Consider the following 23,982-nt stretch of genomic DNA (forward strand, 5'->3'; position numbering starts at 1 on the left):
CCTCTGTGGTTACTCGCACTGAGAGCAGCAAGTAAACAGCTGGACATATTTTTCCTCAAATTATGTCTTACCATTAGTATAATTCCTGTGTAAATCGAAGAAAACTAAAACGTTCTTTTAGAAAGGAGACTTTGTCTGTATGCATGCTCACACGTGCATGAACACAGAGTAATTATTTTAAAAAATCAAGCTATGAAAGGAACCACTAAACCCCGTGAGCTGCAGTTAGACTGTATCCTGATCTCTATGGACCACCAATATTTTCTTTTTACTGTTACAGCTGATCTCCAAAACTTGGCAGTAAGCACTGCCTGATGTCTATCATGCATTTATATTTAATATGTGTTTCTGAAAATATGGACCAAACGTTAGTTTAAATAGAAATTGAGAAGTGATTAGAGCTCCAGAACAGTTCAGTTCGTGTTGTATGAATGCGTTTATATCAGCTACACAATATAAACGATATGGTTAAATTATCAAGGTTGGGGATTGCAAGAAATATCTGGGAATGCTTTTGTACTCAGTGGGATCCTCAGTGAGAAAGGGAATGGAGAAGTGGAGGCTTCATGTGGGGGATTTTGGGGTAGGGCAGAGTAAAACCTGACCTGACAGCTGTTCTTTTCACAGTCAGTCTGATATACGGATTGGTGCTCAGAGCATTTTAAAACTAAAACAAAGGGTACTTAGAAAGTGTGCTGTTGTTTCTTTTTCTTTTTTCCTTTTTTCTTTTTTTTTCTTTTGTGTTGATTTCAAAGCAGTGAAAGGTTTTCAAACTATGTTTTATTAAAATTTTGTTTTCATTCTCTTTCATCTCATTTAATATTTCGAGGTGCTTTGTCTGATGCTGAACATGGTGTCCTTGAGGGTTGAGTCACACTCCTGCTCAGCTTAAGAGTTTCCAAAGTATCTCTGGAAAACTGCCAACTAAGCTGGAAAGGCCTGGTTCAAGATGGGTGGCAGGTTAATGGAGAGAGATCTCTCTTGGCAAATTATTTCTCCTGAAGTAACAGGAAAATGGAAGGAGTATTCACACCAGCCCCGTGAGATTCCTGTGCCTCAGGCCTGAAGGAAGGGAGCTCTGTGAGGTCTAGCAGTGCAAGGGCCACACAGTAAAAGAGGGCCACAGCTTTACATGCCTTTGAACAGAGGCTTCAGTTCATCAGCATGTAAAAGGGATTGGGGCAGTGCCAGTGGCATACCAGGCTTTAGGAACACTGCTATCTGCAGCTGAGCAGGTGGACCTGCTACAGCTTTTGTCACTGCTTCCATTGAATAGGGACAGCTGGAAAAGGACCAAAGGAAATCATCAAATCCAAAGCCTCCATGTTATGGAGTCCTTTGCGTAGAGATGCCAGATTATGTTATGAAACAGGATTTTAGTCCCATGCTGAACATGCAGTATGCAGTATATAACAAGATTATGTACCCCGGGAGTGAAAATTTCTTAGACTTGAAATTGCTTCCTATAATTCTTCTCTGGGGTTCAGAACCTCAGATTTATATTTGGGTACTTTTGTATTTATTTTGTGTATATTTTTATTACGTAAGTAACACATGTATTTTAAAAAGATATATCCACTTATTTAAAGACATTAATATGTATGCACATTTTATAGCTATGTTTAATATGTTACTGAAAAAGTTTGATTTTTGTTCTTTGTTTTCTTTATCAGTTTGCTGAAAGCAGTCAGAAAAAAGAGGCTTTACAAAAAAGCATTGAGAAATCAAAAATTGGACGTGAAGATACTGTAAGTTGCTTTGGGGGGAGGTAACCCTACAAGGAAATAGCGCTGCATGTATGTACTTCTTGTAAATACTAATGTAGTACTTCCAGGTATTTTCAGATTTCAATCTGTCTTAAAACTTGAACTACCCAGAGGTGTGTACCAAAGTTGCCCATAGTTGCTGAACTGCCAAATCTAGTAACTACAAACTTAAATGTTGCTTTGGGTTTTTTTCAACATATTTGTAATATAGATACCTAAATTACTGTTCTGAGCAGGTGTGTAAGCCCAGTGCTCTTTGCATGCTGAAGCTGTTAACACTGCAAAAAAATATCTAGGCTTCACCTTTATCATAACCAACATACTAGTTAGAAATACTTCATATGGTATTCTAAGTTGCTGACTTGCACTGAGATGCTCAGTCTAAAGTGATTTAAACCTCCAATAAAACAGGGACAGCCAGAAGCTTTCAGGAGGAATTGAATTTTGCAGGAAAGTGCCAAATCTTTGAATCCCAACTGTTTTGTAGAAACACTGTAGGTTTTTCCTATGCATGTTTCATTTATCTAGTAAGGAATAGAGTGAACCTTTCCATCGAAGTCTGTTAAAGTTGCAGTTACACAAATTCAATTAAAATCTGCTTTTTGCCAGTATCTTTAATGGGGATTCTTTATTCATTCATTTGCAATGGACTGTAATCACAGGCAGGTTTCTCACATAGTTGTGCTTGCCGTGTTTCCAAACAAACTGTTTCAGCCTTGGGCTTCTCCAGCATGTGGCCTGCCCTACAGAAAGCTATTGGTCTGGAAATCCTGTTCTGGCTGATGTTTCCAGCATCTTGGTTGCTGATTATGTATCAGGAGGAAGTCCTAAAAAATCTAGATTGCAGTGTAGGTCTCCAAGCATCTCACCTGCATACCTCAGCATCTGGAAACTTTTGATTTCCATTCTGCATTTTCAGAATATGCTGAATCCAAACTGATGGCAAAAGCACTGGGAATATGGAAGTTTGGGGGGGGGAAAAAAATGCCAACAGCCATAAACAAATCCCCAAATCCACAAACACCTCAGACTGCTGGGTTACCATGGAGATTGCCATTGGTAAAATCCTGATGGTTTACAAACTGTGTGGCTCTTCTAGGCTACCCTAGCTTGAGTTACTTGAATGTCAGCCAGTTCCAGTGTTTGTGTGTAACTACAGACTGAATTAGAAGTATGTGCTGAGTTGGCTGTGGGAGAGCTTATGTTGAGTCAGTGTCTGCAGACTTTTATTGATCGATAGAATCTCTGAGGTCAATATTATGTACAATCCCAACAAAGACTACCATGTCATAAATATCTGAATTTATTTTTGAGACCATTGCTCTTAAATTGTGTGGAAAAAGAAAGAAGACAAATTCAGAGGGTGTTTATACACAGCATCTCAATTTGTGGAAGGGTGGATGGTAGGTTTTTCTGTAATGCCATCTTTAATTACAAGACTAGCACTCCTAAATGCTGCTTAACCTTTAAGCCCAATAATTAAGAGATCTCTTTGGAGTTCGTTAAACCATGTTGAGTTTATAGGTTGTAGAAGATTGTTTTTTAGTTGATCCATTTTTGGCCTTAATTTTTTTTCCATCCAGTTTGTATTTGGTATCATTTAGTGTCACTGAGAATTCTGTGTAATAAAATAAAATGCTCAAGTGGGTCATAGACAGAAAGCAGTAGTGAAAGCAGCTTTTAAATTTACATGTTTTTATTTTTTGAAAAACTTTGTGTGATAATTACTATTTTTAATGTTTGTATTTTTTTTTTGTGTCTCCCAACATCCTTTGAATCCTCAGGCAGAGCGTGCTGCTCTACTGGAAGAACTTGCTACTCTTCGGCAGAGAAAAGAGCAGCTAAAGGCAGAAATAGACAAATACAGGGAATGTGATCCAGACGTGGTTGAAGAGATGCGTAAGTTGTGTATTGTTTAAAGTGATCTTTTGCCTGAAAAGGCCTGCACTTTTTAGCTTAAAATCTGGTATTCAGAGGTTAGTCAAAGAATAGCTGCTTTGCTTTTTAAAGCTGAGCCACACAAAACAGGTACACTGACCATTTCTTTTCGTGTTCTGTTCTATTATATATGAAGAGGTTTATTGATATTTACTCTGCCAGCTGTTAAGAAACGATCCTATAATTAAAATACTCTGATGCTTTAGAATTAATGTCAGGATCATCCTTTCCAGAACCATATTAATTCTATAACTTGTGCTAAACCCTAGAATGTGTGTAGGAAGAGGAGTCTCTGGCTTCTGTTTACCTTCAGTTCCATACTGTTAAGACAGGTATCTTTCTACTTACTTCGTCTTGCCTATCTAAAACATTAGCATTTCATTAGAAACACTTAATTGTCACTTACATGAAAGCATGTTATCACACTCTTGACTGACTGTACTGTCTCTGACATGCTGGCTTTCAGTGTGAGTTTCTAATTCTAATGGAACACAAGGAATGATGAGAAACTGTAATACAGAATTTAGCACTGAAATGTACTTAATATTCTGATCCTTAGCATGAAAAATGAAAAGCATGCATGAAATTTTATTGAATTTTCTCTACTGCAGCTTTCATGTTTTCTTTATTAGGCTCTTACATTGCTACCCAAACACCACTGCATATTCAGTTTGCTGTAATGCCAAAATGCTGTTACAGAGTGACGAGAAACAGGCACAGAACTTTTTCTGAAAAGAGATGTGGCTAAATTTTTCTCTTTCTTTATTCTACTAACAAAGTCCACAGCTTTAGAACTGTTCTGAGAGAAAGCCAGGAACATAAACAGAGTTGGCAGCACTCACTATTTGGACAGATATTATTTATTTTAAGGGGCTGTGACATTTTTTTCAGCTGTTATCTTTCCCCAAGGATGTAATGGTATGCCAGGGAATAAGCAAACTTGAGACCTGAGGTTAGTTACTGTGCTGTAAATCCCTCGCTGCCTGCTCTCCTGAGGAGAAGACACATTCCAGCTGATTCCAGCTGTAAAAATGAATGAGGTTAGGCAGATAGCAACAGCAGAGAGATGTGTAGTGTCAGGTATTTTAATGCTGAGGTACCCCTACAGTAAGCACAGAATGGTTTGAGAGCCCCTTTTGAAACAGTCACGATGAGCACGTTCCTAAGTATGGCATGAGGGAGTAAGTCACAGCTGGAATGCTAGGGCAAGCTGCATTAGCAAGCAACACAGAGACTAGTCTCCTGAAAAGAGAGAAAGAGAAGGAAATATAGTACTTGGTTACTTCAGTCATGCCCTTCTCTTTTGTCTGTATGCTGTGGGTTTGGGTTTTTTTATCCAAGTGTGTGGAAGCTCTGTGTGAATTTCTTGTGATGGGACATTTAAGGGACTTGGTGAGGTTAGCACTGTTGAACTACCTGTAGGATTCCCAGGAGAAGATGCAGTAGTGTTTCAAAATTAATTTGTCTTTGAACTTAATTTAAAAAGTTTCTGCTTCATTATATGTTTTGTCAGTCATTGTTGCACTGGCAGTGTGCATTGTTGCTGGCAATGTATGAGTGAATAAATGGTGATGTCAGTTTTGGGGAGTTAATGTCTTTGTCAAAACTGAATGGAAGTTGACAGGCTTTATGGAAAAGAGGGAATGGGGGGGGGGGGGGAAAAGTGGGGCATTTATCTTGGTTCCAGAGGGCAGAAAAGTGCAAAGGCAAAACAAGATGCAGGAATTTATGGGTTTTAGTGTAAGAAGGCAATAAAGAATCTCAGGCAGTGAAATGCATTCAGCTAGACATAAAAGTTGCTGCTGCTGTTTCACAGGAAAAAAACCGTATAATGAAAGTTTCTCATTCACAGATTTTCGAACTGCACATGGGTGATACGATTTTCTACTTCTGTACAATTTAGATAACATAACCCTTGGAATTATTTTCAATTAAATCTCCTGAGCAGATTTTTGACTACCTTATTTTAGAGTCAGAGATGGCTGTTATGTAATAACACTTTTTAAGAGTTGAATTGTTCAGTAAAATATATTTTGTAACAGGCAGTTGTCACTTTCTACCTTTGGGTTTTCCCTCTTCTTCCTTAATGACTTCAGCCTGTAAGGAAATCTTTCTGATGCTCAGTAAAAAAATTTCACCATGGTAATTTCTTATCCCATATCACAGAGAGCTGCTCTGGTTCTTGTGGTATTTTAGGTCTATATCAAATTGTCATCTGTTCTCAGTGGCCTTCAAATTTGGTGAATGCTTTGCTGTGTCTTCTTAGTTGCCCTCTCCCTCAGCAGAGTTTTGCAGAAACAAACCACTTGCACAGCAGTAAGCCTCATTAAAATGTGCACACGCACACACACACATATATATATCATTTTCAGGGTCAAAACAAATGTTTGAATGATTCATAGCAAATATCTGAAGACTCAGCTAAAAACTGAACATCTGTCTTTGCTTCCTGAATCTCGTGGTGGGAAAGTCAAGCTTGACCATGTAACTAAATATAATATAATGCATATTCACAAGGGAGCAAATGGGAAAACTAAAATAATAACTCTGATTTTTGCTGACTTCACTGTTTATTCTTTTAGTGTCACTAACAAATGTTTTGCTCTATGTCGTGGCTTAGTTTCCTTGGCTTTTGTATTAGAAGTACATTGCAGTATAAATTTTAATGCCTTCTCAAATTTACAGAATTTGAACACAGAATTTGAGTGTAACAAGTAACTAGAGTAAATAGCAGAAGCAGCAAGATTTAGGGACTGACCACTAGAGGAAGCTACGTAATAGTCTAGTCTTGTGGATATACTCAGATAATTCCATTTTACAGGTATGGTATTGTAAAAATATGTCTAGAACAGCAAAATATGTGGATTTTTTTCTAATGACCTTTGCAGTTCAGAAGCTGGTCTTTGCCACTTGGTAATGTTGTTTAAGACACCTTCTGTGAGTTAGGATTGAGTAATAAATTATTTTCTCAAAGGCAGTAAAACTGACCAGAATCATCTGAAGTAAAAAAACCCAAACAAATAAATTAGTGGGATTTTATACTTTCCTATTAAACTTGTGGTCTGCTTCAGATGGTGCAGGCCAGGATCATTGTTTCTCAGCTTTGAGGCATGTCTATGTAGGCTGGAATATATTCTCATGGGAGAGCAGCCATTGTAGAGAGATTTGTCTCTTATGTGACATAGCATGCGTGTATGCAAAGCTGGATACATGTGATGCTGCTAGACTCTCTAAACCTTGTGGTAGAGGACAAAGCCATGGTGAATGCAGGCTTACAATAGTTCATAATTTACGCAGATTTTCATGAAGTCTACAGAAAAAGCTCCACCTAACATCAAGATTAACCTGCTGCATAAGTTTAATTTTTTCTGCCCACCAGAGAGAGGTGTTAGGGAGCTAATAAAATTTTTCTCATAATTAATTTTATAGAAAAGTTTGCCTGGCAACATAAGTGTATAAATGATAGGGACTTTACTCTTGAGTTGCTGGTCAGCTTGTAATTGGAAACAGCTAAACATTTTCAGTGCTCACTGTAAAATAAACATTTCTAGAATTTCAAACTTCTTGTTTTTTCTCTGCAATAAGAAGAATGTTGGTTTATGCTTTATTAAAACATTGTCAGGCCTTTGCTTTCTTTTTTTTTTCCACAATAGCCATGCTTCGTTACTGTGTGCCTTTGGATAGGGCAGCTCTCAGAAAGAGTTATATACTGACTGAAGTGACTTCTGTGTGGTATGATTGCTAATATTTATGGGGCCTGGGATCTTGCCTGTCAGCATTCCTTTTTTATTTAGCATGTTTTTAGAATGTCTGGTTACTGATAACTTTTATGTCTTAGGTTTTTACCTTTAAAACACTGATCTGAACATGTCTAGGCAAATTGTTTTCTCAGAAATTAGCAAACTTACCAGATACAACACATGTAGCAATTTTGGTGTCAACCTTTTTACTTTAGTTCTCTCTGTTTATTTTTATCCTGTAACAAGAGAGGCAAGTGGTTCAAATGGACATGATTTCAAACCACAAATATCCACATGGTTATCCTTTTGACTCTCTGAATGTATGATCTCAGAGGCATCACTACCAGTCCAATTCCGGGTTGGATTATCTTCTAAAACTAATACTTACATGATTCTGTGAAAATAAATCTTGGTAAAGCATCCAGACTTTACTGAATACCATGAAAATGTCGTGCTATATGTAATACGTACTTGAAAACATCTTTTTTCATTGTAGGTGCTTCAAAAATTTCTAATTCTGATGTCTCCAAACACTGAAAATTTCAGCTTGACAAACTGTTTTGAGGAATTGTCAGGGTATACAGACAGTATGAGAAAATAGTTCTGGATTGTTCAGTTTTTTTCATTCATCTTAATATCCGAAGGGTGAATGCTGAAAAGTTAATGTTGATTTAGCTACTGGATTTTGTGGGGTGCATAGTTTGGGGATTTGTTTTTTGGGGGTGGTTTTCTTTGTTGATACACCCAGCTATTCTCTTATGTTCACATCAGTTTGAAAATATGTTACATATGCAGGTGTACTTCATGTTACAAAAACTTTAGTACCAAGTGTTAGATTCTTTGGGGGATTCTTACTAATGCTGGAATAGTCCCTGTTCCCAGAAGGGAAACAGTTGTGAAGAAATGAAATGAAGATTGGACTGTTCTGGCTAATGGAAAGACTTTAAAATGAGTTGCATCAGTTTTGCTTGAAATCCGTCAGAATGCCACTAATTTACAAAAGGATTTAATGGATTGTCTTTTATACTTTGTGGTAAAGATTGTTGTTCAGAAATCATATCAGAAAGGTGATTTAAACTAAAAAGTCTTGTCAGCAGTATCAGTTAATGAACTATTAAGTATCTGTTTTTAAAAATGTAATGTTTCACTTGGGAAAGTGAATGTCTACAAATCATTTTAAGCCTGGTCTAGGTGCCACCAAGATCAATAGTGTACAGACGAAGCCTATAGAGACAATGTTTTTTTAATCACCTCTAGATGTGGTATGTTCAGTTTGCAATTAGGAGGATGTTTCCTAGCTACTGACCATGAAATATGCACCTGGCATCTGAGAGACAAGTTGTGCTTTTTGCAGTTTGTGCAGCAATGCCCTTAACAAAGGTCTGCAGTTAGAAATTAGTCATTCTGCCGATGTTAGGCTTGTGTCTTCACTCACACTTATGTTAGTCTTAGTGGGTTAAACTAAGCTTTCTTTGGAGTGAACCAGACACTTGCTTAAAAGTACATAGAAAAATAATAGTTTTAAAAGCAAGGACTCCTTTTTTTTACTTAGTCTCATCTTACAGAGTATTGTATATTTATTACATTCATCTCCCGAGGATCTGGATGAGGATATGACAGGAAATAGACAATGGATGTTCGTGTATGTAACTTGCAGGCTATCTGCTACTAATCAAAGCAAAACTACACAGCTCTCACATGCACCCCTTTTTTTTCCTCCTTCATCATGGAGTACCAGAGTATATATAGATGTGCACCAGTAATGAAAGGACACATTTACTCTACTAATTCTCAACTAATTGCAGCATCAAACTAAGAATTTAGTTTTGCTTCCCCTGCACCCTGTACTGTTCTTGGAATGGCTTGTCATCCATTTGGAAGGTTGACAAATTAAATTACCTGTTCAAAAACTACATTAAAAGATAAATCAAACTTACAAAAATGAACCGTAACTTAGTTTCTAGGAAGAGTGAGGGATAATAAATGTACTTGTATGTAAACACAGTTACATATAGTAACGGTAAAATCTTAATGTGTTAAGTAAAGTTGAGAAAAGGAACAGGGTACTTAATGAGTGGAGTTACAAATGTATACCTGGATCACTGATCCAAGCTCCTTTGGTAATCATAGGATGCGAGATGGAATCGCAAGTTCAAGCAGTGTATCTGTTCCTTTATCTTCAGCCCTTCCATTTTTTTTTAATCTTGAAAATCAAGGGAGGCTTGTTTGCATTTTGGTTATTTAAAACGCTGGTCCTTTGACAGAGGAAACACTTGCTAAACAGAATCTGGCTGTGATTACCAGAGGCTGTAACGTGGTGGTTTAAGGACTTTCCCTGACAAAAGCAAGTTAAACAGTTCTCACCTTGGCCCTTCATTCCGGTGCTGAAGTTCACCAGTGATAAAAGCAAGTTGTCAAATCAAGTTAGGAACTCATGGTGGAGATGCCTGTGTCTTGTGATGGACTCTGCTGAGGTGTTTGAAATCTCTCTTTCCATCCAGCAGATCTGTCTAATGAAGTCTTTCACTGCCTTCTTCACAAGACTTTCATACATGTGGTCATTTGTCATGTACCTCACAGAATTGTCTGTTGTGTGATAGTTGCCCTGAAGAGCAACCAGGGATCTTCTGACCAACTGAGCAGGTGACAAGTTTTCGTAAGGGCATTTTCATGAACTCTGCAATGAGTTGAACTCTTAGAAAATGGATGTGAAAAAACTGAATGAGGGAGCAACAGGAGTAGGTAAATGGGTGAGCAGTGGGAAAGAAAGGAGAATATAACAGCTGTGAATAATGATGAGTGAAGGGCCACCAGGACAAACTGGGCAGATTAAGAAGTGTTTGTACATGCATACCCTAAGGCACAAAGCTTAAAGTGAAATGTGGGGATGTTGGCTGAAGCTGGAAAGCTTAAGTCCAGAAGGGTCATTTGGCTTTCAGCAAAAGGCCCTTACTCTCTGCATTTCAGAGAATTTCTCTGTGTTTGTGTTTGGTCTTTGGGTAAGAGGTTACTCTGCAATGAAAAACTGTCCTAAATATTTGGACGCATGCATACTTGTGTTTTTATACCTCAGTCACTTTCTAGCAAGACTATTCTCAGGGAGTGTCAACTTAAGCCAACTTGCTTTAAAATGAAGCTGCATTTTAGCTAGTTAAGCAAAAAGCTGTGTTTTGTGGGTGGGGCTTGTCTTGGACGCAGAGAAAGGAGGCAGTTGGAGGACCAAATCTTTAGATAACATATGTAACAAACACCTTACTTAAATAAATTTGGCAGTCAGGCAAGGTACCTTTTCTTGAAATCAAATGAGAACACTCACAAGACATGGTTTTGTTCTTTTCCTCTATTTTGTTTCTTTTTTGTTTATATTGGAATGGCAGAAAAAATATGTAGAGTGAGGGGCTCATGGGTGAAATATGTGGGAATAGCTTTATTGTCTGAGCCAGTAAATCCTTATGGCAAAAGCTGTTGAGCTGTTTAGGAATGGTAGACACTTGATAAAATTTGTGATGTGGAAAATGGCTACTTAAGGCTACATTTATGATACTCCTTGATTTAAGGAATGAATTGGTAGCAATCCATTTGACAATGTTTTAAAGCCCTTGATGAAAGCATCAAATCGAACTAATCTATAGATCCATTTATATACGAAGCAAAAAGGCTTTTGTGGAATGAGTATTTTGCTTCTGTCTCCCAGTGTTAGACCTGCTAGGGTAGTTGTGTATAGTAGCACTCATTCAGATCATTCTGATAAAGTTGTGGTGAAATTCAAAGGAATGTACTGGTCTATATCTTTTCATGACTTTCACATGCAAAATTAGGTCAGGAAAGGTATTGTGGGTTTTAGTTCATTGTCTTTAGTGCTAACAGGCAGGACTGTCAAATTGAGGTCTTCCCTGGCCTTGTTTAAAAAATGAATTGCCAATCTCATATGTTAAGATATCTCCCATATTTTATGGGATGGTATGTTACCATCTTATGGGTTTATCTGGATTATGACTGTATATTCCTTATATAGATACCTTGTTCTGTGCTCTTTAACTGCAGTTTTTGCAAGGCAGGTTGTATGAGTGCAAGACTAATGTTGGCACATTTGACAGTATTTCCAATGGTTTTTCTTCTCTTCTCACTTTAACATGAACTAGTTTCACTGAAAAGAGCAGGATATCAGAGAAAAATTCAGAACAGAAAACCAATTGGGAAACACCTAGAACAACACAAGAGGGTTTCTCTCTGCCACTGTAAGAGACCTTTGTAGATTGGGGGAAGTTTGTCTTTGGTGTTTTGACTTGGTTTTGCATGATACTGTTTTAAGGAAAGTAAGGAAATACAATCCTGATGAAACAGCAGTAGTGTGAATCTCAAAGTACTTTATAGTTTGTGAGCAATTCAGTATCAGAAAGGGAGGTGGAACTGATCAAGCTCTGTAATATGGTCTGTCATGTATGTGTATCTGCTCAGTGGTTGTATTAATGAGCTGGACAGTGCAATAGAAGATGTTCTTTTGTTACATTCGCAGATGATGAAACTAGGAGAGACTGCACAGAAAAAGGACAAAATGGGATTTCAAAATGATCATGACAAATTGCAAAGATAGTCTAAAAAACACTGGATAACATTCAGTAGTAGCAAGTGCAAGGGTGTTACCTGTATTCAAGGATATTGTGCTACACAAATGATCTGAGGTAGCTGGTTAAGTGGGGAGGATTTGAAAAAAGATGTCAGAGTTACAGTAGTTAACAAGATAAGAATTTTCGTTGTGCCAGGAAAAATCCCCATACTAAGATACAAAGCAGAAGTATAACCAACAATGAGATGTATGAAATAATCTTTTTGCTCAAGGCAGAAAGTGTGGCACTAAAGGCTTTAGCATGGCTTCATCTGTACAACACTGTGTCAGTGTTGGATATCCTACCTGGATATACCCGATTTATTTCAGAGCATTCGTATATTGATCTAACTAAGTGTTCAGAGCAGAGCAAAAGGACATTGAGCAATCATATTCTAAGAGACAAAAAACTTTACAAGAATAGGGCTCAAAAGAAGATTGTTCCTGGTGGGTTTTGCATATCTGTATCTCTTCAAGGAAAGAAAAGGAACAGCCTGTTACTCAGGTTCGTGGAGAAGATGGCAAAAAGTAATAGCCTTAAATTGTAGGGCCAGAAAAAGTTAAGTGAAAAACTAATGATAGCAATAATCAAAAATAGAATTAGACTGCCTGGGAAGGTTATAAAGCTTAATACTGGAAACCTTAAAACAGGCAACAAATGCCTCAGAAATGCCATAGGTAAAGTTGAACATGCCTTGAGTTGTGGTTACAGAGACTTTCTTGTGATGCCTTCCAGACTCTTCTCTGTGACATGTGAGGTGACAGCAGACTGCAATCCACAACTGGCCAAAACCCATGGTGTCCTGGGATGGGTCTCCTTCCGAAGTACAGTTCAGCAGCTCAGAAGGGTACAAGTTCCTATAACTGTGCTGAAGGTGTGGAGTATATTAGCGAATGAAGTGGGGAAAGAGGAGTTGTCCACTGCAAGAAGAACAGAGTGGTGTCAGGGAGCCCTGACTCAGCCCTGAATCAAGTTGACGTGCATGTTTATATTTTGCAAGCACTTTGCTTCCCTGTGGTCTTTGGATGAAAATTGATGTATTTTAGTTATGCAGCTGAGATTTCAGTGTGAGTTTTCAGGTACAATACTTGCAAGGTAAATGGTCTTTTTCTGTAGGTACATGAATATAGTAAACTTAAGTGCAAGAACATATCTTCCATAGAGGAATTTCTTGGTAGCAATTCTGACAAATTCTGTTGGACGTTTTTCAAGGAAACCCTGTGTACATACTGATGAAATTTGACAGTGTGACCTTTTCATATGGGACAGAGGGAGCTTTTTGCTGATGAGACTTGACACATTTTTCAAACACTTTGACAAAGATCACAGACCCTTTAAAAGCATATACTCGGCAATGTGGATCAGCTTCTTAGTAGCTTTACTGTGCCTCACCAGGCAGACAAGTCTGGTACTGTGGCATCTGTTTGCTCAGGTTTATTTTCAAGCACATATACACAGGTATTGCAGCAGAAATGCTGATTTAATTAATTACTATATCAGTATTCTTGAGTATTTTTCTATCACAAATAGCTTATATTGTGTTCTATGCTTTTCAAAATAGTTGTAGATCAGTAGGTAGCATTCATAATTGTCAGTGTTTTTCTTGCAGTGCCGAAACTTTATTCGGAGTCTAAAATAAGTCAGTATAAAAAGTTCTGTTGAGTTTTTGATTTAAATGAGAACTCTTATTTACACATTGACTTAAATTTAGTCATGAATTCTGAAGCTTTGTGACCTGTTGATTAATATCATGAGGAAAAGTGTTGTGTGGGATATTGGAGTGTGGGGGAAGAGTGATGTGTTATTTTGGATTCAAAGGAGTTGACAGAATTCTGATGTGCTATCACTTTTCTACATGGCAGCTCTTTATTCTAAGAGGAAATGCCTCTTCGGGAAGCATGGGGGAGGATAAAGATTTCCAATAGTGTGGAGGTATCTGCCTAATACAAGGTTACAAAACATTCTTTTAAAGCTCTTCTTGCCACATTGCAGTTCACCCTGTTGACAGTGTTGTAGATTACTTATTCTCAAGGATACTCAAATACGGACTTTAAGAAGCCACCTCATCACATCACTGCCATAGTCTCCAATGGCAAGCCACAGGCTCTTGATCAGAGTCTGTGGAGTCAGTTTGTGAATGGATATGTGGGTAGGAGTTACTAGGCAATAACCTTTTGTACTTTCTGTGGATGACAGGTGTAGAATTTCTATGCTCACCTTCTACCCTGGCCTTTGGAGATGGGATCTTTATTTGCATTAGATATTTTCATTAGTGGGAAAAATTTTGGAAACTGCATCACGGGATATTGTAGTGATGCTGCGCCAGCAGAAGTAGGGAAACAAATCTGTCACAGTGTGATGATGGCAAGGTAATGCTTCTGGAAAGTAAGGGCAACCTATGTGCAGGAGAATGGATAACTCTCTGCAGAAGGCAGTGGATAATCAGAGTCATGGGAGGTTCAAGTTCACATACAGTTCCTGTGGTAGTTGCCATTTTTCATCTTTGAATTCAGTCTAAGCGAATGCAGAATTATTATGGGAATTCAAATCCACCTAATGCACTTAATTTACCCTGACCAATTTCACAAGAGAGATTGGGAATCTTTGGGCTAATAATCCTCCCTCATCCCCGAGAACAGTTGCAGCTGTTCCCTGCATTTCATGCAGAGGAATTGCAATCCATGCTGTAAAATTACTCCCTCACCCACATGCTGAAGACTGCAGTTGTATTTTGTGTTAATCTGCTAACACCCCACAGGCTGATGGGTGACTGCCTCCTTGGTAAGGTGTTAATTCCCTCTGCAGTCATGTGCCTTTTAAGTGAGGAAGTCCATACAATTTCCTTGTGGCGCTAGTTGTGGTAGGTCAAAACTGGCACCGTAGTGTGTAAGCTTTATAACTACAATTAGCTTTTGTTATTCTAGGGAAATAGAGGTTCCTGGAGCTAGAAGTCCTTAAAGTTGTCCAGAAAATGCCAGAGTAGGATCTAGGAGATCAAAAACAGCTACAGCTCTTTGTCCATGTCTATCAGCTCAGGCGGTTGTGAGCTGGATCTGGCTGCTGGTTTGTTGTTGGTTTGTTTCTTTTACTATAGCTATTGGAACTATTATATGTTGCCTTTACAGGTTGAATTTGAGTACTATTCCATGACTGTATCCTTAGTGTTCCCTTAATGATACGTGCGAGACTTAAAAAGGATTTTAGGAAGAACCCAAAGTAGGTTTGGAAAATGTTTGTGAGGAAATGGTAGTGGTTGTTGCTGTCACAATTGTTTTTCACCCTGTGGAAATATTTGAGACTTCTACATCTCTTGGCCATTCAGTTTTGGAATGCAAATAGGACTTTTAATTCCAACCATCTCCACCTTCCAGTGAAAAAAGTGAGAGAATCTGGGGGAAGGAGGAAAGAAGAAAGGAAGGAGGAGGCTGTAGTTTTGCAATATGCTGAGAATGAGTGTAGGTCTTCCTGAGTCAGATCAGAAACATAGAGGCCTTATGATGATTTGAGTCCATATATAATGCCTGTTGAGATTTGTTAGAAACACTCTTGTGCTGATGTTCTGTGCTGCTGGCCTTGACTCCTGACCAAGTGCTGTCTATTTGCTTTAGAAGCTTCTCAGTGCACCTCTGACAGCTGTCCATGTGCCTTTTTATCATCTCTGTCTCCTGGCCTGCTCCAAAATACCTGCAGGTCACTGGTAGAATGCCACTTACCTGCATTGAAAAGCATAATTCCAACCCACCCTCACTTTCTTTTTAGACATTTACTGCAGCTGGACCTTCCTTTCCATACCTTTATTTTCCTCTGTGGGGATACAGGGGTTTGTCCCTGTGATAAGGACAATCACAGATGTTTGGGATAATGGTTCAGCTCCCAGAACCTGAGCTTTTTGAGTTCCCTGCAGCTCTCCAGAGATACCTAAGGCTGAGGGGAAAAAGAGACTTTCACGAGGACCGGTCGAAATAACTCTGCCCTGTATCCTTTCACTGTTAAGGGCATATTTCCAGCTGTGTTTTGCTGACATAACAGACCAGCACTTTACGTCTCGCTGCTTCTGGGCCTTGGATTGCTGTACACACAGTGGTTGCTTTTGTTCAGTTTTGGAGACAAAATTCAAGCTTCCATTTTCTTTCATATAAAATGCCTGAAATTAGTCTGCAGAGGATACAGGTATGTGCTTCAGCTAAATAAATGACTTGTATCCTGCAGACATGGGACTGGGAAAGTCTGTTTGAGGCCTTGTTACACAAATAGGTGAAATAAATATGTAATGTCCAGAACAAATGGATTGTTTTGCTGCTTCCAGACAGCAATCCCATATATTGTCAGCCTATGTGTAGATGTATAGATACATACTGTAACTAGAGCCTAATGGCAATGAGAACATCTGGAAGCATCTGGAAGATGTTGCCTTCTGTATTGCTCACCTCTACTGCATATTTGGCCTTTCATTGTTTTGTGCAGATTCAGTACTGGATCACTATTTAGTAGCTGCCAAAAATCGAGTTCAGTTAGAGCAGCTCTGGTGAGCAGAAGAATCAGAAGGACTCCAGCCAAGTTTGGGACTCGGTGGTTGTGGTGGTTTTGGCAATTAGCCAACTGCCCTTAGTGCTGTGTTTGAGTTTCTCCATTTCACAGTTTGCACAGTTGGTGTCCTGATTCTGCTTTAGAGTGTGTGTTTTTGAGTTCCCATGCTATTGCTGTCCTTAGATTTTGAGCGTTCTTTTTCAGTGCGGTCTGAAAACCAACACGGCTTTGTGATCCCCTGGAGCTAGAGAACAGGCAGTCAGAAGTAACATGACTCTTGAGTTAGTTACACCCATACATAACAGTAGGTGTGTCTGGGGGGTGTCTGCTTTACTACTCCTGCTTTCCCTCATCCTCCACATGTGTATACATACAGACGATGCAGCCAGTGAAAGTCCCAACAAGCAACTATAAAAAGAGTTTCAGAATGTAGTGAAGGTGCAGATTTCCTTCATTTCTGTCAGTTCTTGTGATGGAGTTGGAGGAAGATGGTGGCAAGGATGCAGATGTGGCTGGTGTCTTCAGGAGATGCAGGTCCATAGCTACCAAAGCCTGTCTCTTGTTTCTCTTCCAGGCATGGTATTGCTTACAGCAGACACACAAGATCATGCAGTGGAATCATCGGCAAGACTTAAGACTGATCCCAAGGGACTTAAATCTTGCCTTCAGATAGCTAAATGTTCCCCTGTAGCTGTGAGACATTGTGGGGATTATATGTCTGTCTGTCTGTCTATCTATCTATATGTTATAATGGGATTTCCCCAGTGTAGCTTTCTGCTGCCACTACCATATTTTCTTTTTTAGCCACAAATCAGTTATAGGCAGTGACTGCCCTTCTAACTTGTTGCCCAGCCTATGTCTGCTGTCACTTCAGCGTTTTCTTTGACAGAGGTGTGAAGTCACATTTTTAGAACACATGATCACATATGTATATTTTAACACACATGAGCAGTGTTTGCAGGGTGACAGTGCACCATGCTGCCACTGTTGTGCTGGTCAGCTGCTTCCAGCAAAGCAGAGCTTTCTGCTGAGACCTCACAGGTGCTGTGGAATAGGTTGGCTCACCCACCACTGGGATGCTGTCACCTCACTGCTCTGGATGCATGGAGTTTAATGCCATCCTGATTTCCCCCACTTCATTTCAAACTTCATTACTTGGAGTCAAATACAGCTGTCAAGTTTTACTGTAGAATTTCAGAAAAATGCTAAGGGAAGTATCGTAGTTCACACATTTAAAGTCTTGACCAGTGGAAGCTCTTACTCTGCAGACTTGCTTTAAGTAGGGTTAGGTTAGGTACTGTTCCAAATGCCATTAGCTGCAGGTATATTGTCAGTGCTGCCAGTCATGGAACTGAACAAGTGGGGATGGCAGCAACCACTCAGCAAAGGAAATAAGTATTATCTCTCTCAGGCTAGGAACAACTTGAATTTCTGATGCATGCAAGCAAACAAAAATGCCATTTTCTCTCCCACTCGTTTTTTTGCCCATCTTTTTTGCTTTTCTTTGTGCTCTACCCAAACTTTCTAATTGTAGGCCATTTTTAGAAACCATTTTATATTGGTTTTGAAATAGCATATAACTCCAACGTAAACATTTTTCATTTCAGTTACAGGAGTATTAAGGTTGGAATAATGAGTATGTGCTAGCAGACGATTTTTCAACATAATTTATTGTTGCTTAAAGTGTAGTGTGTATAACAGTAGATACCTGATCATATATTCACATCTCAGTACCCTGGAGACAAGTTTCATGCTGACCATTCAAATGAGTATTATCATGCAAGTACTAACAAGACTAACTGGGAATAACTAAGTTACATGTAGGCGTGAGAACCAGAATGAGTCTGATAAATTCCCACGTTACAACCTAACCTGCTTGATTCGATTCAGTACTTACTGTAACTGGGAGTAAGGTGATCTAAGGAATTCTTCTTGATTGTTTTGTCTCATGGAAACTGTACAAAACCTGTTTGTAGTAACAGTAATTTACTATTATGTGTTTAGTTCTGGAGTGGTGCTAAGGGATGTAAGCCAAGTTTAATAGCCAGAAACATTATTTTGTCTTCATTTCATTGAAGGGGTTCTCAAATGATACATGATAAACTATTTATAAAAGTTCATATGATAAACTTTTGGATTGATATGATAGACTGCTGCCTTGTCATTTCCCTTATCTATGTAGCATCATGCATACCTATGTGATAGTTTACTTATGTATAGAGAGGATTATGAAATATTTTCCATCTCTGGTATCTTCAGGCCATATATCTAGTTCTAATCTTGGTGAAGACAATTAAGCCCGTAGGCAAGCCAAACTGGGGTTATTTTATTTTAAGATACACTTTAAAAACTTACACTTGATCATATGGTATCTTTTACGCTCTTTGTTCCTGTTTTTTTTTAACCTAGCTTTGTGCTTGGTGGAACCTTAAAAGTGTATAGCAAGTGTTTGGAAGCAGTAGAATAACTTCCTCATATTATGTGGTTCCCTAAAAATGGCATCAATAAAAATCTAGTCTCTGTGCCTTGAAACTATGTGGTGATTTTACTGTGAGGTATGCTTTTACTGTTGTTGGTGTTTTTCTTTGTTTCAGGCCAAACAAACCAAGTGGCTAAGGAGGCAGCCAACAGATGGACTGGTGTGTATTGCAGCGACACAGCTTCACACTAGAGCAGTTTCAGTAAAAGACCTACTCAGTGTTAAATTTGATTAGGACTTGATGTGGGATAGTCCTTACTTATAGAAACATAGAGAAATTTATTTTACTTATAAAACTACTATGATTCAACAAAAAAAATACATCTTCCCAGTTTAGTTACTGAATGTACTTCATATGCCATAACAGATTTGTCCTTCTGGTGCTGTCTTGCACACTGTATAAATCCTGCAACTTGTTTCCTTGGCTGAATTAAATCTTATAAGATCAGGAAAGCAATAGAGACTGGAAATGGTGATGCCCAGGTATTCAGAAAGTTTAATTCTATTTTGAATGTTCATTTCTTTCAAAAGAGTAGGATGGTTTGTGGAATCTTATTGCTGCTACCGTGTGATGGATGCCAATACAAAGTAGGTATTTCTCAAACTAAGTGATCAGTTTTGATAGGTAAAATGATGCATAGTTTTAAGGAATGTTACTGTGATGACATTTATATGGAAGTTTAATTCAATTTTGTTGTTGCTTAGCTTTGCTGTATTCATTCCCATTTTGCAGAGGAAGCTATTTATATGTCCTTATGGTTTTTTAAATTATTTAGAATATTGTTCGTAATTTTTTGTCTAGAATAGATCTCCTGCTGATGGACTGCTGATCATTGGTTATGCCAAATGCAGCAGGATATCATTGTCTTAGTCTTTGGACTATTATTTTATGTCTGGGTTGTTTACTCCATATGGGGAAATAAAATTATGTATTTGAAAATAACTTCTGGGAGTTGTCAGGGCTTTCTGCTGTTGATGACAGGCTGTTCTCAAGGCCTTGAGTGAGGTAAAGGAACTGTGCCTCAGCCTGTGGGAAGTACTTTGCTATTTAATTAGACAATTTGGTTATATGCTGCAGCATATTTTTCTTTTGAAGAGACAGTTTTAAAACCAAATGTATGATAGTTAAAGAAAAGAAAAACAGATCTCTAAGCTGTGCAGAGACAGAGAACATTTCCTCTCTTAAGGAACGCTTCAGTTTATGGGTGTTAAAAATGACGTAATGAGTTTCAGTAAATGCTGCAGTGAAAAATTATGTTAAATTGAACAAAATGTATATGTTAAAATAATAACCTGATGCTAAAAGAGAAGTGCTGACTAAAGCTTCTTGAATTTTTTTTTTTAACTTTATATACAGTGTCTGAACAAACACGCAGGACTAGAAAGGACCTTACAGCTAATTTAAATCTAATTTTTGTAGCTGTAGACAGTCACATAGTAGGTGTCTAGTTGAAGAAGGACATATAAAATACTCACTATGCATATTCACACTTACCTCATCACTATAGCAGGCTTACACTGTAATAGTAGCTTTCAGTCTCCTTGTAAAAGAGGAGCAAGAAAAGATAAAGATAACATATTTTAGTCATTGCTAAGTAAATGATTTCCTCTTTTTTGGAGGTTATTAACAAAAGCCTTGTGTTTTCTGTTCTAAATCTACGTAATAATGATGTTTCCCACTATATACCTTTTTCATACACACAAGAGATACTGCAAATGGAAGGATTTTTTTTGGAGCCAAGACTATAATTCATGCTTTCCTAAATAGTCAAAATGAATGTTCTCCATTCTGTTTACAGATAACATCTTTTCAATAAAGTCCTGGGCCAAGCGTAAATTTGGATTTGAAGAGAGCAGAATTGATAAAGGTTTTGGAATCCCAGAAGATTTGGATTACATTGATTAGTGTTCAGTTGATGGCTGACACAGTTGTACATAGTTTGTTATATATTCACAGCTGCCATTTCAATGCGAATCCTCTCCAAACAGGTGATCACCATTTAATTTGCTGGTTTTGTTAAGGTTAATAAAATTCTAAAAATATTTGTTGCAATTTTTTTTCTTGTACTCTACTGTAGACAGTAAATCTCTTGGTTTCGTCTGTGAGACAGAATGGACAGAGGTTATAGGGAATAATTATTACAGAGTCTTGAGACTGGATTTAACTCTTCTTTTGGTTAACTGGGAGTAGTAAGCACTAAGAGCTAGAAGCTCCAAGGATTTATGTTTAAACATGTTGGAAGGCTTTGGAGTGGGAATAACAGAGGACAGTATGGAATGGGATTAATTTTTCCTTTGTCTCACCAATGAAATAGAAAAGAGGCATAATCCATTAATGGAAAACAATGAGACAGTAAGGAGGTCAGTAGAAAGGCTGAGGTCTGATTTCAGGTAATTTTTTATTGTGTTCCTCGTACTGCTTTTAAGTTTAGTGACAAAATTTTGTTTGTTGTTGAAAAATACTAGTTCAACAGAGCTGAATCTGTTCCAGCAAATATATTGGATTTGATGCTGAGAAAGCTCTCTGGTCAAGAGTGTATCTGCATAGAAGTGGGAACAAAGAGCACCCATCCATTCACACCACAGTGCACCGAGATTTAGGATGTTTATCTGGGATGTGAGTGACTGAATTCAATTTGCTGTTCAAAATTGAGCATTTTTGGGGTTATGCACATTTTTTCAATTTCAGGCTAAAAGTGCCGCCAGCGAAAATAGTAAGATTTCAGAGTGCCTCATTTTTGTTTGGTGAAATTTCCAAAGCACCTCACGTTGTATCAGCTTCTGGTTTCTAGTTCTGAGCAGTGCATGGCTACAGCAAGAGAAGTGGACAGTGGAGACTGGTGTTCACCTTCCGCAGCTGTGGATTGCAAGATGGCATTTCTGCTGTACAGCTCTGAAGGATTTCAGGTTTACCTTTAGGAGGCTGGTGGGCCTGCTGCAAGGTATCACTGAAAAGTGTCTGTCGCCTTTTATGTAACATCTGATGAGAGCGCATTGCTGAAAAGGTGGCATTTAGCTGAAGATATGCCCAGAAATCTGTCTCCTGTGACCTTTCAAATTAAAAAGTTGCCTAGCAGTTCAGTGCAGTTCAGTTAAAATCCAAGGATTTCAGGTATGCCCCTGGCTAGTGTCATCTCATGTCTATGAAGACGGCAAAGTTATTGGGAAGATAGCAGGTAGAAGATTTTCCTCTCATAGTGTAGCAAGCTATCTGTTGCCTGAGGAAAATGTATGGGATGCCTGGCACGTAGTAAAATGTCCCTATGCTTAAAATTGCAATGGAGATGTTTCCTTTTATGTGTTTGGAAAGATTTTATTCCTAATATGTCCAATATTGAACATTGAGTACAGCTTCTGACTGGTGAAGGCGTGAGGCAAGCAGGTGGCACTGAGCTGAGTGCAGTGTTGGAGTGTTCCTTCCCAGGCCTGGCTTTTGCCCCATGAAGGGGGTGCTGTGCAGCAAAGCTCCCTGCTGGTGCCAAACCAAACTGTTGATGCACCTGTAGCTTGGGTGGTTGGATTGCTCTTGGATTTTGTACTGTGAAACAGTAAAGAGGCAAGCTTTTTTTGCTCTTTGTGGGAGATCTCTCTCTTTTTTTGGTTTTGCTAAATGTTTGGATTTTTCTGTGAGTATTCTGTACTACCTAACAGGTGTGAGAAGCTCCTTGGCACATCTGTGTTCAAGAACATATAACTGCCATACAGTTATATGATGACTCAGAAGGCTTGTTTGTGTGAAGGAACATTGAGCACATGAAGTTTTGCCTGTTAGAATCACTTTCATGTGGCTGACCTTCTCCTTGTCAAGGTGCCTCAGGTAATTTATGGTCTGTAGCAGCTTGTGCACCAAGATTTCCTCTAGTACCTTTGGGGATGAAGGTTTCTTACTGACTTTACTGCCTTGGCTACTTTCCAAATTCATGAGGTAAAGGAAGATGACCAGCTATGTAAGTTTAGCTGCAATGTTGTAGCTTCCTGTCTGTAGGGTAAAAGCACTGTGGACTGTAATAAAACCTCTAAATATAATAAATACCATCTAAATAACTGTACTTGAGGTAGATTTGCCGAGAGATACTACAGTCAGCCAGCATGAGGCTGGCTTTAAATATCAACACAGCCATTATGCTTTGGACACAAACTTCTGGTAGTTCAAGTGCAGGGAATTTCTAGAAATGTAATTTTCTGTAGAATTTTGGGTTTGTTTTACAGGTACAGAACAGATGTAGATGTACAATTGTACTCTATTTTCTGTTCTGTCTCCTGGTGTTGGTTAGCAAACCTGGAGGGAGAATATGTCTGCTTCTGTAAGGACACAATTTTAGAACAGTCAGAACAGAAATTTCTCAGCTAAAGAGCAACGGAAGAGGTGATGCATTACCAGAAACTGATTCTTACTCTTCTAGTGGAATAGGTTTATTTCGTGCTACCTTTTTGTGATTCTGGATTTTTAGCATAGGTGAATTTCAACAGGAAAAGCAAAGCCAGATCCTTTCTGAGAGAAAAAGAGACAATTTGTGTATCTTGTATATTCCAAGTTACTTTGAGACTGCTGCATCTGCTCACTTTTGGAAGCTTTTCTTCTTAAAAAGATATGCAGCAGACTGCTAAATCCCACAGTATGAAACCATGTAGGATTGTGTGGTTTGAGATGTGTGTTCACTTCACTTTTTAGGAGAAGCTGAGACTTTTGCATTCCGCTGAGTTAAAAGTCAGTAACTGTTAAAATTATTTTCCTTCTGAGAAATTTTTTGCTATTATCCTATAGCAAAAATAAAAACCCTCAAGCTGATTGTGTGTCCCAGTTTGTATTTTCAGAGTTTTCCTGAGATAGAATCTGAAATATTTCTAAAGAATCTAACAAGAAAACAATGGAGTTTAAGTGCTTACTTCTACTGTTATTCTTGTGGTTATGTCACAGCTATTTT

The 23,982-nt window shown here is 38.4% G+C and overlaps 1 protein-coding gene across 4 annotated transcripts in view; it reads left to right on the plus strand.

Annotated features, from left to right (window-relative positions):
- Positions 1-23,902, plus strand: part of MND1 (meiotic nuclear divisions 1) — a 43,702-nt gene extending 19,800 nt beyond the window's left edge. For 2 of the 4 annotated variants that reach the window (XM_032108233.1, XM_032108232.1), the window contains exons 5-8: positions 1,674-1,748; positions 3,551-3,665; positions 19,173-19,217; positions 20,857-21,102. In XM_032108233.1, the coding sequence (XP_031964124.1) occupies positions 1,674-1,748; positions 3,551-3,665; positions 19,173-19,217; positions 20,857-20,963 (342 nt within the window). In that variant the 3' untranslated portion in view covers positions 20,964-21,102. The other 2 variants (XM_032108235.1, XM_032108236.1) reach the window with 2 other exon arrangements.
- Positions 23,903-23,982: the final 80 nt, after the last annotated feature.

The sequence above is a fragment of the Corvus moneduloides genome, chromosome 5, assembly GCF_009650955.1.
Source record: "Corvus moneduloides isolate bCorMon1 chromosome 5, bCorMon1.pri, whole genome shotgun sequence".
NCBI lineage: Eukaryota > Metazoa > Chordata > Aves > Passeriformes > Corvidae > Corvus > Corvus moneduloides.